Here is a 17,056-nt window from a genome sequence, read left to right on the forward strand (position 1 = left end):
GATCTGTAAATGACAAGGAATATCTTGTTAATAAAAAGTTACTATTTGCATATTTACCTGACGCTGGCATAGATTTTGGAAAATTAACAAGGCTTGTCTCTGAAGCACTCTGGAGCTCCCGAAGTCGAGTCAGGTACTGCTGCTGGCCCAGGGCACCATCTTCACCATCAAATGGTCTTTTCTGGGCAAGCCCCTGCTTCTGAAATGTCAACTTCAACCCACCTTCCTATTAAAACAAACAAGCAAACCAAAACAATTATTAAGACAGGAAATGTTAAGAAAAACTGTACTGTAGGATATCAAGAAAAATATTTTTTAGAAAGAGTGAAGGCAAAATCCCTGATACACTATTGAGGTTTTCCTGTTTACAAATCAATACAAGAAAATCACATTAATCTTTTCTATAATAAATATAAACCGAAGATTTTCATGTGAGAAGCGCATGATAATTGTAACACTGTCAGTTTTAGACAGGTATCTCTAGGTACATTATTCACGACACTTTTATAGGACATCATCCACAAGTACACATATATACACGTATGCATTTTTTTCTGTATGAAATATGGTCTTATTGTGTGCCCTCTGGTTGCCCTCAATTTCTTCCTGCTCCTTTCTCAGTCTTTAAGATGCTAGGGTTACATGTGTCTCCTCCACATTAAATCTCACCCATATTTTAGATAGCAAATAATTAAGTTTCAAAGATCATATTAAAATAAGCATTATTAATATTAGGGCACACTAAGTGTTTAAGAGGGAAAAGTACACTGGTATACCAACATAAATATATAAAAAAGACCAGAACAGAAATTGTCACATTTTTTTAAGAAACATCTTGTTCAGCAAAACTATACTCAGGAGAGAAACATATTTAATGAAAAGCCCTTTAATGGGATTCAACTTGAAGAACCTAGATATCAGAAGAGAGACAATCCAAATACCATAGAACAAGTACATGAAGGAAGGAAGAGTAAGAGCAGGCAGCCATCTGCAGGAAAAGCATGCTGCACACCGCAATCGCAACCAGGTCCTAGGGCAATAAAAATACACATACGTCTTTGATTTTCACTGTAAACTCCTTTTCGCGTACATGCTTCTTCACCTTTGACATCTGTGTTGACTGTTCATGCTCTTCTTTGACAGCAACAGCTGGGGGCGTAGGTACACTGGGCTCGCTATATTCTGTAGCTGCTCCGGGGCTATCCAGTAGTTTTGTGGTATAGAAAGATGCCACCATGTTAGTATCATAACTTCTTCTAGCTGAAGGCCACTTCCCTTTCAGGACTGTTTGACAAATACTGTCCAAGCGGTTGATCATTACCCGATCCTAGAAAAGCAGGTAACATCAAGGCATACTTTCAGTAATTAGGTCAGATCTTTGGAAATCAAATAATCTAAGAGTTTTGATGACTTAAACTAGGTATAACACTGTGTGTAGTATGTACATATTTATGTATATATTCTCATATGTATTATAATTCTGTAAATTATTCAAGTAAAAATTCCCTTTGGTGAAATCAAAAGCATTATACCACAAAGATACTCCTACAACAAAGTCTGGCCTTGAACACACTAAATAGCCCAAGATGACCCTGAACTTCTGATCCTCTTCTTTCCACCCTCTAATAGATCCAATTATAGAAATATAATATAGATGTGTGCCACAGGACCCAGTTAAACCAGAGTCTTTGCATGCTAGGCACATAATCTATTAGTGAAGCTACATCTGTGGCCCTCTTTTTTCTTTGTAACAACAAATATAATACAGGGATGCATTATTGAAAAAGAAAAAGCAACTTAGAAATATAGAAAGAGAACAGAATCTTCCACTTTCCAGCCTCATTCCTAAAGATGCCCTGTACTGGTCCAGTCACATATGGGGATTATGGTAATTCATCATAGCTGCTTTTATCACTGAATGTACCTATTTTAAAACAAACCTTTTGGTAGTTTAAAACTATAAAAGGCATTCACAGTTTGTCATTCTAAATACTCCAAAGTTACACTGAGAAGCATATACATATAACTCATTTAATAGGCAGTAATAATTTATACTTTTGATGCAAATGCCAATGTGTCATCATAAATTTACAATGACCAATTTTTTTCATATAAGAGTATTTGCCATTAGGTCAGATGTGGTGGTGCACGCCTTTAATTCCAGAATTCAGGAAGCAGAAGAAAAAAAAAAAAGACAAAACAAAAGAATGTTTACCCATCAAAACTATTCAGAAAAATTTAAAAATGACCTATGTCAACTGTAACTTATTCATTTACCTTTGGCCAATATGAGGCTGCCAGCATATAGCCACCTTGTAATAAGTAAGCAGACTCTGGTGTTCCATTGTTTGCCTGGAAACTATCCTGGGTCTCATCCTGGGTAGTGCTCAATGATGCAACACTTTCTTCATCATAGGCTTTCACATGAGGGGTACCTTCTAATGAGGACAATTATAATCACCTTTTAAAATCCACATAAAGCAATTTTATGCATACTTTTACAATCTTATGTCATTTCTTAAATATTCCACAATTCTCTATGTAAGGTAACCCTTAGAGCTGGACATGTTGCTTATAGAAACCCTAAAAGTTATGCCTAGAGAACTGTGACGAGGGACTCAGCTCCAGTAGAAGATGAGACCCTTTATACCAGAGAGGTTCCTGAAAAAGCTTCATGCTGACTTGTACCTTAACTGTTGGACTGCTGCAAAGACACCTGAAGAAAAGGACCACCCGGCAATACTTGGCTGAGAGAATTTCCTTCTACTGACTGTAGATGCCAAGTACAACCTAGGATATTCTTGTTTGTCTTTTTAATCTAAGATTCTTGGTAGTAGCTATAAACATCCTTTATTTGTTCATTAATAAACTTATTCTCACAATCACAAAGAATGCAAGCGACTATGTAAGACTTCAAACTCCTCTATTTAGCAATGCCTTGAATACAGAATAGGAATTATGTAACTAACTCTAGTTTCCTCAATCATTCTTTTCTTTTTTAAAAAAATTTTAATTGATTTTATTGAGCTATCTCAATCATACTTTTCTAAGAAACTTTATAAGCATAAACATTTAAGCTTACAACTTTGTGCATGCTTCAGTTATTTAAATCAAGCTCCATACACTTTCATTTGAAAAACTCATAAAATAACAAAATTATGCATGTACCTCGCTTTTGGACTTCTTCTTCACTGTCACTTTCTTCGGATGATGATGAAGATGATGATGAGGAGGAGGAGGAAGAGGAAGAGGATGCTGAAGAACAAGACGAGGATGAAGAAGAACTAGAGCCTGATGGAGAGTGTGAGCAAGAGGAGGAGGAAGAAGAGGAAGACCTGGAAGAACACGATGAGCGCTCAGAATCAGAGTCTGACTCAGAACTGGATTCGGACCCTCTTTTGTGGACTCCCTGTTTCTTAGAAGCTGGGTTTGGAGTTAGGGGCTCTGTTCTTGCTGCGACCATGCGTCTGTTTGTTTCGCTTTTCCCACCAGATTTCTGGTCTCCAGTAGCCTGTGATAAAACACCGTTCTTTGGACTTACAGGCTCAGATTGAACTCGTGTCCTTGTTTCTACAGAAGACATAGATTCTTCTTCAGAAGACTGTGGCTCTTCCTTAAGGTTTTCGTTTTTAGCTTTCATATCCTCTAGGAGAGTACCTTTAGCTTCTAGCAGTCTAGGCAAAGAGGTAAGAGGAGAAGCAGAAAGTGCTACTTGGTATTGCTGCAAAAGTGGGGTGCAAGTCCTTGAATGAGCCACCTTACTCTGACTGTAGTTCCTTTGAGCTGCCATAAACGAGAGTTCGGGATCACGCAGAATATGATAGTCTGTCCGACTTACTCCATGTTTGGCAGCACCAATAAGCAAATCCCTATCATGAAGGCCACATTCCCACCAGATAGGTAAGTCTGGATTTGGATGACAAAGCTTCAAGCGTTCAAACAACTGTGGGTGTCGAAGGGCCTGTTCCCGTACTTTTCTTAGAAGTTCAATGCGATATAAAGTTCTAGAAGCACGCTCTTCTGTGATTGGTTGAATAAATATATTTGGATCCACCAATTCTATATTGAAACAAGGATCAAAATACTAATTCAAAAATGTTTTATGGGAGATTTAACATAAGGCAACTTTAAAAATATATCTCTATATAATATCATTATAATTTCTAAAATTACAAATATGCAAAATGTTTTTTTAATTATGAAACTCATGAAACATAAGATATCTATATTTTTAAATGAGTAACACATAATTACTTCAGAAGTATGTTACCATAAAGAAGAATTTGCTTTTAAAACAATTCTTGCATGGCAATGGTGGTGTACACCTTTAATCCCTGGGATGCATAGGCAGGTGGATCTCTGTGATTTCGAGGCCTGGTCTACAGAACAAGTTTCAGGACAGCCAGGACTGTTACACAGAGAAATCCTGTCTTTTTTGAAAAACAAAAAACAAACAAAACCTCTAAGTTTACTTATAAATATAATTAGAGCGGTTCAGTGATACCCAATAAATAAATGTAAACTGGCATATCTCATAATGTATAATAGAACTTAGGTTAGAAAGAGATTTTTGTTTGTTTTTCTAAGACAGGGCCTCAAACTTACCAGATCCACCTGCCTTTCCCTCTAGCGTGTGCCACCATGCCCAGGGACAAGGGGATTTTTAATGCTTGAGGGATACATCATCTATCAGCCAAATATCACACAAGTTACCAGGGACAGGGAGTTCAGCTTCAGCATTAGTTCACAGTATATTTGCTTTTATGAGGTCCTTTCTTTGCGAATCTGGTTAATGGCTCTTGAAAATCACTTTTAAAATGTCTTATTATAAGAAGGCAGGGATCAACCTATAGGGCTACACAAAAACCCTGTCTTGAAAAACTAAAAATAGATAGATAGATAGATAGACAGACAGACAGACAGACAGACAGACAGACAGACAGACAGACAGAGATAAGATTTGGGCAAATATAGAGTGGGTTATAGTTTATATCCTGTAAATGAATTCAGATGAAGAAGCATTCTACCTTACAGTTGGACTACACAGAAAAACCACCGCAGACAAGACTGAATATATAGCAGGCACTAAAACCAATAGATTCATTTTTGGGGTTATTTATTTATACTTTATTGTGTATGAACTTTTTTGCCTGCACCATGTATGCAACCATGTGTGCAGCTATGTGTGTGCTTGCTGCCACAGGAAGCTAAAGAGATGGGTTTCCATTGTTGGCTGCTATGTGGGTGCTGGAAATCAAACCCGAGTCCTCTGCATGAGCAGCCAGTGCTCTCAACCACTGAGTCAACTCTCCAGTCCATCAAACAGATTTTTGAAAGTCTGAGCAGAAACAGGGTTTGTGAGACTCCTTATTGTTAATTACATGGGAAAAGATAAAGTAGAAAAACATCATAAACTACCCTGTCCAAATGATTCACATGAATACTGTTCTGACAGCACAACCCTCATGGCATTATTAAATATTATACAAAAGATACAACAAACTGGGCATGGAGACACACAGCTTTAATTGCAGCACTGGGGAGGCAAAGGCAGGAGGATCTCTGAGATGGAGGCTGGCATGGTCTATATATTGAGACCTTGTTTCAAAAAAATAGAAAAGAGAGCCTGGGCCCGGCAGAATGGCTCCCGCAAAGATGGGTGGTGAGAAGAAGGGCCGTTCTGCCATCAACGAGGTGGTGACCCGAGAATATACCATCAACATTCACAAGCGCATCCATGGCATGGGCTTCAAGAAGCGTGCTCCTAGGGCACTTAAAGAAATCCGGGGGGCTGGAGAGATGGCTCAGAGGTTAAGAGCATTGCTTGCTCTTCCAAAGGTCCTGAGTTCAATTCCCAGCAACCACATGGTGGCTCACAACCATCTGTAAGGAGGTCTGGTGCCCTCTTCTGGCCTGCAGGCATACACACAGACAGAATATTGTATACATAATAAATAAATAAATATTTAAAAAAAAAAAAAAAAAAGAAATCCGGAAATTTGCCATGAAGGAGATGGGGACTCCAGATGTGCAGATTGATACCAGGCTCAATAAAGCCCTCTGGGCCAAAGGAATAAGGAATGTTCCATATCGTATCTGGGTATGTTTGTTCAGAAAACGTAATGAGGATGAGGACTCACCAAACAAACTCTACACATTGGTAACTTACGTGCCTGTTACCACATTCAAAAATCTACAGTCAATGCGGATGAGAACTAACCTACTGAATCTCAAAGTTGGAGAACTGCCCCCCCCCAAAAAAAAGAAAAGAAAAGAAAATAGAAAAGAAAGTGATACAACATCATTCTGTGGTACTCTTGCCAAAATGAACACAATCAATCCAATCATATGAAAACTGAAATCCAAACAGAAGGAAATATGGCAAAATGACTGATGATACTTTCAAAGATATTAAGGTCCATTATGATGAGGAACAATGAAGACACTCAAGTACCACAAGGGTGTCCTAGAAAACAAATGTACATCAGTAAAGGCCAAGTGTGGTAGTGATGCGTATAATCCTAGTACTGGGAAAAGAGGCAGGGGGACTGTGAGCCAAGAAAAGTCTGGATTACAAGTCTATTTCCAAGTCAGCTAGCATATCTGGGAGGCTAAACTGTATTTGTACTGAATGTCCGCAATTGGTTTTCTTTGTTATTATCTCCTGAACAACATAGAATAATAACTATTTATTTAGTACTTACATTGTGTTAGCCATAAAAGTAAAGCAGACTGAAACTACCCGGATTTTCCTGACACTGGGTAATTAAGATATTTGCTACATTATTTGGCAAACTGACAATAAATATATTAGGAAATAAAAGTAAAAACAGAAACCGGATTTTCAGGAGTTTTAGCAAGCTACTTATGTTTTTACTGTGAAACAACTACTGGACTTAACAGTTATTAATCATAATCAATAAAGAATAGAGGGCAATAAAGAATAGGGTAGATACACACCTTTGATTCCAGCACCTGGGAGGCAGAGGCAGATGGGTCTCTGAGTTTAAGGGCTACAAAGTAAGTTCCAGGCCATCAAAGACTACCAAGTGAGAGCCTGTCTCAAAACAAAACAAAACAAAACAAGACAAGACAAAACAAAACACGCACAAACATAAACACACAAACACACACACACAGCAATGACAACAAAAACAGAGGGTATGTAAGAACTATCAGTGGGAAAGAGTATTGTTAACAAACCTGATGACATGAATTTAATCCCAAAGAACATACTTGGTGGAGAAGAAAAGCAACTCCCACACATATTGGGCCCATGTGAACACAACAAACACAGGAAAAGAGCAGAAGGACTGCACACGGCATGGTATATGCTGAAAGAAGTGCTGACCAATGGCAACAAGTGCTTTCTCTGGGCCTAACAGGAGAGTCATCCCAGAAGAGCACCTTAGCTGAAGAGTCAGCTAGCTCACGTGCCATCTTCTTTAGATGATCCTACCAAAATTCTTTAAAACATCTTAAAAATGGGGGCTTCGTTGTCTGCAAGTTATTAGGTAAATAATCCCTTTCAAAGTTTTATAAGAGGGACTTAAAACATGCTATTTTTGTTTACATTAAAAAACCGATCCTTTAACCTTTCCTCTTCTCCTTATTATAAAGCTATTGTTAAACACATGTCATTTCTGCATTTTTAATTCATTTTGAGAATTTCATACAATGTATTATGATCATACTTACTCAAAATTCTTCCAGAACTACACTTGTTTCCATACCCACTCAATTTTGTGTTCCTAAAGCACATAAAATACAGTTTGTACTGCCCTTATGCTCTTAGATGTGTGGCCAGTCACAGGTGTAAGGAAGATCTATCAGGGCTACACCCTTAAAGAAAACTCTATAAATTGTTCAAAGCTCCTTGGCTAGGAATGAGATGGCCTGCTCCCTATCCATGTTGAGATTGTGTAGGTCTTAATGTGCTGTTCCATCTAAGAACTGGGAAGGCTGTAAGAGCCAGAGGTAGTGGGTGACTAAAAGGGAATAGTGCTAACACAAGTTATTTATTTATTTTGGTTTTGTTTGACACAGGGCCTCTCTACATAGCCCTGGCTGACCTGGAACTTACAATGTAGACCATGCTAACCTTGAACTCAGAGATCCACCTGCCTTTGACTATATAGTGCTAGGATTAAACAAGTTATTTTCTTAAAATTTGGTGTGTATCGTTTTATCTCATTTTATCAGTGTAGTAACAGGTTCAAGGAACAATGGTCTTTCACAATATAATTTACAGTTCTAAACACTTAGAAATTTCCAAATTTTGATAATTTTGTTTATTTGACTTACACAAGGGGAAAAAACCTTATACATACCTTCTTTGGAAGGAAGACGACAAACCCTCCGACACATGGACATGAACGCATACAAATACTTCTCCAAACTGTTATCGGTTTTCTTGTGTAGCCTAGCCATGGCTCTGAATTTTGTCCAATCAAATTGGCCTCTGTCAGGGTCAAAAACTACTCCAAATGTAGACACAACTCTATAAAAGTCAGCTTCTTCTCTCCTTGTCCATCTATAGTGAACCAGATTAAGAAAAAAATTCACGTCACTAAAATATTAATAGTGAAAATAAAGACTGCTAACACAGCCTTAAAACACTTGTAGTACCTAATACTTTACAAGATTAAATTCAGATTTTAGCCTTCAAAATAATTTCAAAATTCTAATTGACTCATCCATTCATAACTCTATTGATATATACTGCTCTCTTCCTTTAGACATTGCTTCTATATATTAACTAAATGAGAAAACATGCATGGAAGATAAAATTATATGACCTTGTTCTTAAATAAAATGACAAAGATACATCTGCAGTATGAAATACTATGTATTATTGTAAGAGTTATAGAAAGAATTTCAGGAGGGCAAAGAAGAAAGGAGGCTCACTTCAGACTTGAGTGATCAAGAAAAGCATCAATGTGCCAGCAAGATGGCTCAGTGGATAACAGTGCTTGCCACTAAGTATGCTGACCTGAGTCTGATCCCTAGGACACAGATGGCAGAAAAAAAGAAGACACTCGTACAAGCTATCCTAAGGCCTACACACGAGTATGTACACACATATACACACCCCCACACACATATCAATAAAATAATGTAAGAAGAATCATAAATGCATCACAGGTGAGTGGCACACTGGAGAGTAAGAGGGGACCAGGCTACAATTTGGGTGGAGGGAGAGGCACAGAATAAGCAAAACAGGGAGTATTCTGCACTTCACGTTGGGGGCTGATAAGTATTCCAGATTTATAACAATACAACTTATATTGAGAACAGAGCAAAGAAGAGCTGGGATCTAATTATAAAAGCTCTAAATGCCTGGCTAAATGTAATCTCTTTTCAGACGAGTGCTTCTGCCATTGAGAGAGGTCAGGGATCTCCATACTACAGAATCTGTTTGCACACTAGTCTCCTTGCTTAACTCTTGAATCATTGTGTTAAATAAAGAAGACAACTGTAAAAGCTTCTGTAAAATGTTAATGGCTCATTTTTATCATAGTCATACATTAATGATCATAACAGATCAACCTGAGTTCGATTCTCAGAACCCATGTAAAAAACTACATTAAGAAGATTAATGTGGGGAGCTGGGGAGATGACGCCAAAGTTAAGAGCACTTGCTCTTCCAGAGGACCCAGGTTTAGTTCCCAGCACCAACATGGTAGTTTATAATCATCTGAAATTTCAGTTCCAAGGGATCTGATGCCCCCTTCTGACCTCTGTGGACACCAGACACACACATGGCAAACACACACAAACACACACACACACACACACACATACATATATATGCAGGCAAAGCACTTATACACATGTAAAAAATAGGTTAATATAACTATGATATAAAATATAGCCTGAGAAACTACTGAGTCATGAATTATAGACTTGGGTGCAAAGAATATACTGTAAAATGAAGGATGTATTAAATATTAGTATATATATATATATATATATATATATATATATATATATATATAGTTTTTGGTTTTTCGAGACAGGGTTTCTCTGTAGCTTTGGAGCCTGTCCTGGAACTAGCTCTTGTAGACCAGGCTGGCCTCGAACTCCCAGAGATCCGCTTGCCTCTGCCTCCCGAGTGCTGGGATTAAAGGCGTGCGCCACCACCGCCCGGCTAGTATTAAATATTAATCCAGGACAGAAATAACCAACAAAAATGATAGTGATTATCATTACAAAAATTACAACCTAGAACAAGACCCATAAAAGTATGTCACCACAGTTTCTTGTGTACTACTGAGGTAATGGCAGTTTAGTTAGGCAAGTGCTCTATGAGCACAGAAAAGTGGAAAATGCTTTGATCTAACCTGAAAACATACCACATAGGCCATGTGCTTATCTCTGAAAGATGGGATGTGTTATGGACTAGAGGATAAGAAGAAGAATATTTCAGGTAACAGACAACATAAATTGGGGAACTAAAATTAATTAGGGCATTTTTGGCTGAGGAAATTGTAGTAAAGTTAGAAATGCAAATTAAAACATAAAAGAATAAAGGCCAGAGAGATGGCTCATCTGTTGAGACCACCAACTGTTTTCACAGAGAACACAACTCCTTTCACATTGTGTATTTGTTGACTCACAAGCATCTGTAGCTCCAGTTCCAGGCAATTTGATGCCCTCTTCTGGCCTAAGTGGGCACTGCATGCACATGGTGCACATTCATACATGCAGGCAAAAGACCCATACACGTTAAAAAAAATAATGGGCTGGAAGATGGCTTCGTAGTTAAGAGCACACACTACATTTCCAGAGGACTCAAGTTTGACTCCCAGAGCCCACATTAGGAGGCTCATAATGCCTTTACTCCACCTCCAAGGGGGTCCAACCCCTCTTACCTCTTAAGGCATCTGCATTCATATACACATACCCACAGAATTAGTAATAAAAAATCTTTTAAAATAATAATATATCTTTAAAAAAAAGAAAACCTTAGTTGTAGGAACCTTTGAACTTAGACTTTAGAACGTAAGACTTTATACTTATGCAAAATAATGAGCAATCAAATGTCATCAAAAACTATTGTCTTTGGAAAATTAATCCACATCTAACAGACCATACAAAGCAGACAGAGTACTCTAACAAGGGCTACAATTCTTTACTAGTAGCAATGGAGTCTGCTTCTCTTCCCTTAAGTCTAGTCCAGGCTAGTTCTGTGACAGTTTTGACAACAGGAAGATGGCAGAATGTAACTGATGAGAACAGACTTCAAAAAATCTGCAATCTTAGCCGGGCGGTAGTGGTGCACACCTTTAATCCCAGCACTCGGGAGGCAGAGGCAGGCGGATCTCTGTGAGTTTGAGACCAGCCTGGTCTACAAGAGCTAGTTCCAGGACAGGCTCCAAAACTACAGAGAAACCCTGTCTTGAAAAACCAAAAAAAAAAAAAAAAAAAAAAAAAAAAAAAAAAAAAAAAAATCTGCAATCTCTAAACCCAAACCAACCAAATTTATCATATACCTAGCCAACAGTCAGAGCATACATCACATTTTTCAAAGATGAGTTTTATTTATAACTTATAATCATTGCTTAGCTTATAGGATACATTTGTGTGGGCAAATACAAGAAACAATAAAAAATACGTATATGACTTTTGCTGAGGTGCTGTATACCACAGTAAAAAAGAAATCAAATTAGTATCTGGTGATAGAGAAATAGTTCTGCAGATTATAAATTTCTGTGCAATAGGCTGTTAAACAGTTACTAATACTTCAGTGTGTAAAAAGTGCTTGCCATTCAGCCAACTTTAGTTTCAATGCTCAGGAAGTAGAGATAGGGACACCTGGTGCAAACAAGCTACCTAAACTAGCCAAAATGGGCAAATGGGCAGGCTTCAGGTCCACGTGAGAAATATAAAAGGCCAGAAGCACCAAGAAAGACAGTCAACATGAACTGGCCTTTAGACACACACATTTGTGCTGGTACACAATAGTCACACATGTGCAAAAATACCAACTATTTTTATGAGTCAGGGTCTCTCTATGTTCTCCTGACTAACTTGGAACTCATTGTATAAACCAGGCTGGCCTCAGACTCACAGAGATCCACCTATTCTGCCTCCCAAGTGCAGGGATTATAAGCGTGCACAACCACACCAGGCCAAAGTTTTAACATTTTGACAAATGCTATTATAACCTAGAGAATTTCCGGGGTGAAGTTTTTACTAAAAAGGCAGAAAATTTGAAATATGAGAACTAAAATTCAATTTAAAAGAGAATAGCCTAGCTGATCATTTCTAAGACAAATATTCTTTCTACCCCATATTTTCACCTTCCTCAAACACAGTGTTTCCTTCTCTCTGGGGTAAGAAAGCATGAATCAAGTATAATTGCACATTCATGGTGAAACAAAAGATCCTATGTTTCCAAGTGAGGGTGCATTTAATTTTATGGGAGCATATATGGGAAAAAAGGCTAAGAAAAGTGACCAAATGTAAACAATAATTATGTATGTGTTTCTTTACAGTTTTTTGTATTTTTTACAAAAAATCATTAAAAAAATTTTAATTATTGCTTGTGTGTGTGTGTGTGTGTGTGTGTAAGGGGAGGAGGTCAGAGGGGATCAGATCACCTGGAGCTGGAGATTACAAACTCACAGTGCTCCTAACCACTGAGCCTCATACAGCATCATTTTCTGTATTTTTAAAAATTATTTATTTTTATTTTATGTGCATTGTTGTTTTGCCTGTAAGTATATCTGTGTGAGGATGCTGGATCCCCTGGAAATGGAGTTACAGACAGTAGTGAGCTGTCATGTGGGTGCTGGGGATTGAACCTGGGTCCTCCGGAAGCGTAGACAGTGCTCTTAGCCACTGAGTCATCTCTCCAGTTCCAGTTGTCTGTATTTTTTAAGAAGCTTCTATTATTTTTCAAATCATTTAAAAACTATAGGAGCAGATGAGGACAAGGAAGAAGAAAACGACAATAACAGTAATAATAATCTGTAGCACCAGCCTTAGCCACTTGGAACGGCCAGCCCTCTTTAGAATGTGAGCTCTAAGCTGAAACCAACTGCCAGCCACATGAGGAAGGCTACTTTTGACTCCCACCTCTTTTAGAGTCCAAGCAACAGCTCATGAAGGAGATAAACTGCCTAATTACAACCCATATAGTAAAATATTTTAAAACCCAACACTATTTTCAGATACTGGGTGGGGTGATTGTTGTGGAACAACCGATGACTGCAAGGAGATACTGACAGAAGTCAGAATAATTTGGAATTTTAACAAGGAGAGCCAACATACTAGGTTTCACATAAACTATATTCTAAGATAAATGTTCTGCAAATTAAACAAAACAGAACCTTAACAGAGAAAATTCAAGCACCCAGATTTAACAAAGAGTCTTGGTTACTGATATGCTGTTTGTTTTATTTAAAGCTCTTCGGGCTGGTGATACAGATTAGCCAATAAGGTGCTTAGCTTATAAGCACAAGACCCAAGTTTGATCCCTAGAATCCACACAAAGAAAATCTGGGTGAGGTACTACAAGACATTAGAACAACAGGGATGGAAGCTGGAGAGATGGCTCAGTGGATAAGAGCTACTGCTCTTCCTGAGGACCTGAGTTCAATTCCTGGCACTCATATCAGGTGACTTATAGCTGCCTGTAACCCCAGCTCTAGGGAAATCTGACACCTCTAGCTTCTGTGGGCATTTGCATTCACGTGCAGGCGCGCGCGCACACTCACACACACACACACACACACACACGTACAATTTTATTCAAATATATGGGGCTGGAGTGCTGGCTCAGCAGCTGGAGAATGGTTCCCTGCATCCATATAAAAGCTCACAACTATTTGATCCAGTCCAGGGCACCCAAGTCCCCCTTCTGAGCCCCTCAGGCACCAGGCCCACATACATACACATAGGCAAAACACTCATACACATAAAAATAAATGAACAAATCTTAAAAACATATTTTAAGAAAAGAAGTTATAACTTGTTGAGACTCTTTCCTGTCTTACTTTGTTTTGAGACAGGCTGTCCTGGAACTCACTCTGTAGACCAGGCTGGCTTTGAACTCACAGAGATCCATCTGCCTTGGCCTCCTGAGTACTAGGTTTAAAGGTGCGTGCCACCATGGCAAACTCCCCTGTCTTAAACATCTCTTACACTGTTTTCTCCTCAACAACAATGGTTCCAACCATTTACCTTTTTCTTTTTAAATTTATTTATTTTTATTTTTTATGTGCACTGGTATTTTGCTTGGTATGTATGTCTATGTGAGGGTGTTAGATCTCTTGGAACTGGAGTTATAGACAGCTATGAGCGCCAATATGGGTGCTGGGAATTGAACCTAGGTCCTCTGGAAAAACAGTTGGTGCTCTTACTTCTGAGCCATCTCTCTACTCCTTCTCCTCCCATTTATCCTTTTATAAAGTAGAGGTAGATTTGCTTTCCATCCATTCTTAAATTTTATAAATGTTTTAATGTAAAATAAGATAGACAAAGGTCTATTTAATATAGTTTAAGCTTTGGATCTAGAATTTTGATAATTTAAAATTCTATGAATAATTTTTTTTATGCCTTTCTTAAAATTTTCAATGTTAGTAAAAATGACAAAACTAAATATGAAATATGGATTGTAAATATAAGACAATTATTTTTGCTAGTTTTTTCATAATTCTGTACAAATGTATGAGTATATATACATTTGTATATAAGTCTTTTGCTTTGGCAAGTTAGAATGATAACTCAACAACTTCATAACCTCTAGAATGAACATGCACATAGATACTGTGTAGTAAAACTTGATATTGTCTTACCTCTGCTGTCTTTCTATCTTGGCTGCCATTTTAGGATTAAGAGTGGCTTCTTCGTAAACTGGCTGCATTACACTGGCAGGCACGGAGTAACTTGGCTGTATTTGCTGGATGTATCTATTTTTATTAGTTCGTTGATATGCAGTGATGAGACGTCTCAACCGTGTAGTCAGAGCTGACGGAGTAGGCCAATAAACTTTATCCCCTTCCATCAATTGACCATCTGTATTTAAAGAAACTTGAATCAATAAAAACAATAAAACCTAAGCAGATATTGGATGAAGCTCACAAAAGCCGAAAACTTTATACTTATAATTTTTCCTTTATCCTGTTTATTGGAAGGAAACAAACCAAATCTTTCATCATAAAAAAAGAGAGAGAGCCAGGTGGTAGTGGTGCACTCCTTTAATCCCAGCACTTGGGAGGCAGAGGCAGGTGGATCTCTGTGAGTTTGAGGCCAGCCTGGTCTACATAGCAAGTTCCAGGACAGCCAGGGCTGTTACATGGAGAAAACCTGTCATGGGGGGAAAAAGAGTTGCTGGACACAGCATCACATATCTTTAATCGCAGCACTTGGAAGATGGAGACAGTCAGATCCCTGAGCTAGAGGCCAGTCTGGTCTATAAAGCAAGTTCCAGGGCAGCCAGAGAAACCCAAAAGAGAGAAACCTGTCTCAAAAATCTGCCCCCCAGAACCAAACAAACATACAATGGAGGCTGGAGAGATGTCTTAGTGGTTAAGAGACTGGCTGCTTTTCCAAATGGCCAGGGCTCAATTCCCAGCACCTACACGGCAGTTCAAGACTGTCTGCAACTCCAGTTCTAGATGTTTTGACGCCCTCTCGCAGGCACACATGCAGCTAAAACACCAGCATACAAAATAAAAATAAAGAAATTTTAAAATAAGAAAAAAAAGCCAAACAGAAATCAATGGGATGCTGAGCACTGTAAACCCAGGGGATATTAATTTTTTGATTGAATTTATATTAATTTAAAATCAAAGCAGTTTTAAAGTCAGTAGGTAGAAAACTATGTGTTTAAATATACATTTTAAAAATTTATTATAAAGACTTGGAATGTAGGTCAGTTGGAAGATTGCTTCCTAGTGTCGTGGAATATTTGTAAAATGTGTGAGGATGTATTGCTTTAATTGGTGCATAAAAAAAGCTGAATGGTCAATAGCTAGGTAGGAGAGTATAGACAGAAAGAACTCTGGGAAGAAGAAAAACAGAGTCACCTGACAGACACAGAGGAAGCAGGATGGGCAGTATAGAGGTGAGGTAATGAGCCATGTGGAAGAATACAGAAGAAAAAATATGGGTTAGTTTAAGTTACAAGAACTAGTTAGGAACAAGCCCAAGCTAAGGTCACATTATCATTATTAATAATAAGCCTCCATGTCATTATTTGTGGGCTGGCAGTCCAGACAAGAAAGTTCCACTATATATAGCACCCAATGTGGGGTTTGAATATCCAAACACAGGGCTTGTGAAAGCTAAAAAAAGTTCTGAACAAGGAGCTGGATATGGCTTCCTAGTTCTGCATTCTCTCAAGTAGGCTGCTGGCTGCTGCCTTTGGGCTTGAGCCAGTCGCCAGCATGGAACCACACGGTGGACAGACTGGCCCTTTAAGGCTTGGCTCACACAATCAAAGAATGCTATAGACGCACAGAAAGTTAGGTCCAGACACAGAAAACCTCCAAAAAGGTATAATATGCCTAAAAATGTACTTAGATGCTGAACAAAGAAAAGAAAATGGGACAGAAGGTCATAGAAAAAATAGTTTAAATTAATAAATTCTTTAAAGAAAAATAAAATATATATATATATATTAAAAAAAAGAGCCATGTAGCTGGGCGTTGGTGCTGCACGCCTTTAATCCCAGAAGTTGGAAGGCAGAGGCAGGTAGATCTCAGTGAGGTTGAGGCCAGCCTGGTCTATAAAAGTGGAACACGAGTTCCAGGACAGCCAGGACAGTTACACAGAGAATCCCTGTCTTGTAACCTGACCCCCCCCCCAAAAAAAAGTCATGTAAAGATAGCAAATATTATAACACAAGGAGGAGTTTGGACCTTACATGACTTTGTTAATTGATTTGAATGCTAATGAATAGAGAACAGCAGCTGCTGTTTTGGAAGTTGTTTGTTCTACACTTCCTGTTTACTCACATAATATTATAACCTTCTCAGATATTTGATAGGCTTAAAGACTAGATAATTATAATTACAGTTTTCCTAGTTACCAAATTTAAAAAAAT

At 38.2% G+C, this 17,056-nt stretch overlaps 1 protein-coding gene across 8 annotated transcripts in view; it reads right to left on the reverse strand.

The window, feature by feature from the left end:
- Chd9 (chromodomain helicase DNA binding protein 9) overlaps positions 1-17,056 on the reverse strand; it is a 216,184-nt gene that overhangs the window by 15,647 nt on the left and 183,481 nt on the right. For 5 of the 8 annotated variants that reach the window (XM_057754378.1, XM_057754376.1, XM_057754377.1 and 2 more), the window contains 6 exons: positions 14,805-15,024; positions 8,331-8,533; positions 3,169-4,059; positions 2,278-2,438; positions 1,055-1,327; positions 58-226 (listed from right to left, as the gene is read on the reverse strand). In XM_057754378.1, the coding sequence (XP_057610361.1) occupies positions 58-226; positions 1,055-1,327; positions 2,278-2,438; positions 3,169-4,059; positions 8,331-8,533; positions 14,805-15,024 (1,917 nt within the window). The remainder of the gene's footprint in view (positions 1-57; positions 227-1,054; positions 1,328-2,277; positions 2,439-3,168; positions 4,060-8,330; positions 8,534-14,804; positions 15,025-17,056) is intronic. The other 3 variants (XM_057754381.1, XM_057754383.1, XM_057754379.1) reach the window with 2 other exon arrangements.

This window comes from Chionomys nivalis, chromosome 21 (genome assembly GCF_950005125.1).
Source record: "Chionomys nivalis chromosome 21, mChiNiv1.1, whole genome shotgun sequence".
In the NCBI taxonomy this organism is placed as follows: Eukaryota; Metazoa; Chordata; class Mammalia; order Rodentia; family Cricetidae; genus Chionomys; species Chionomys nivalis.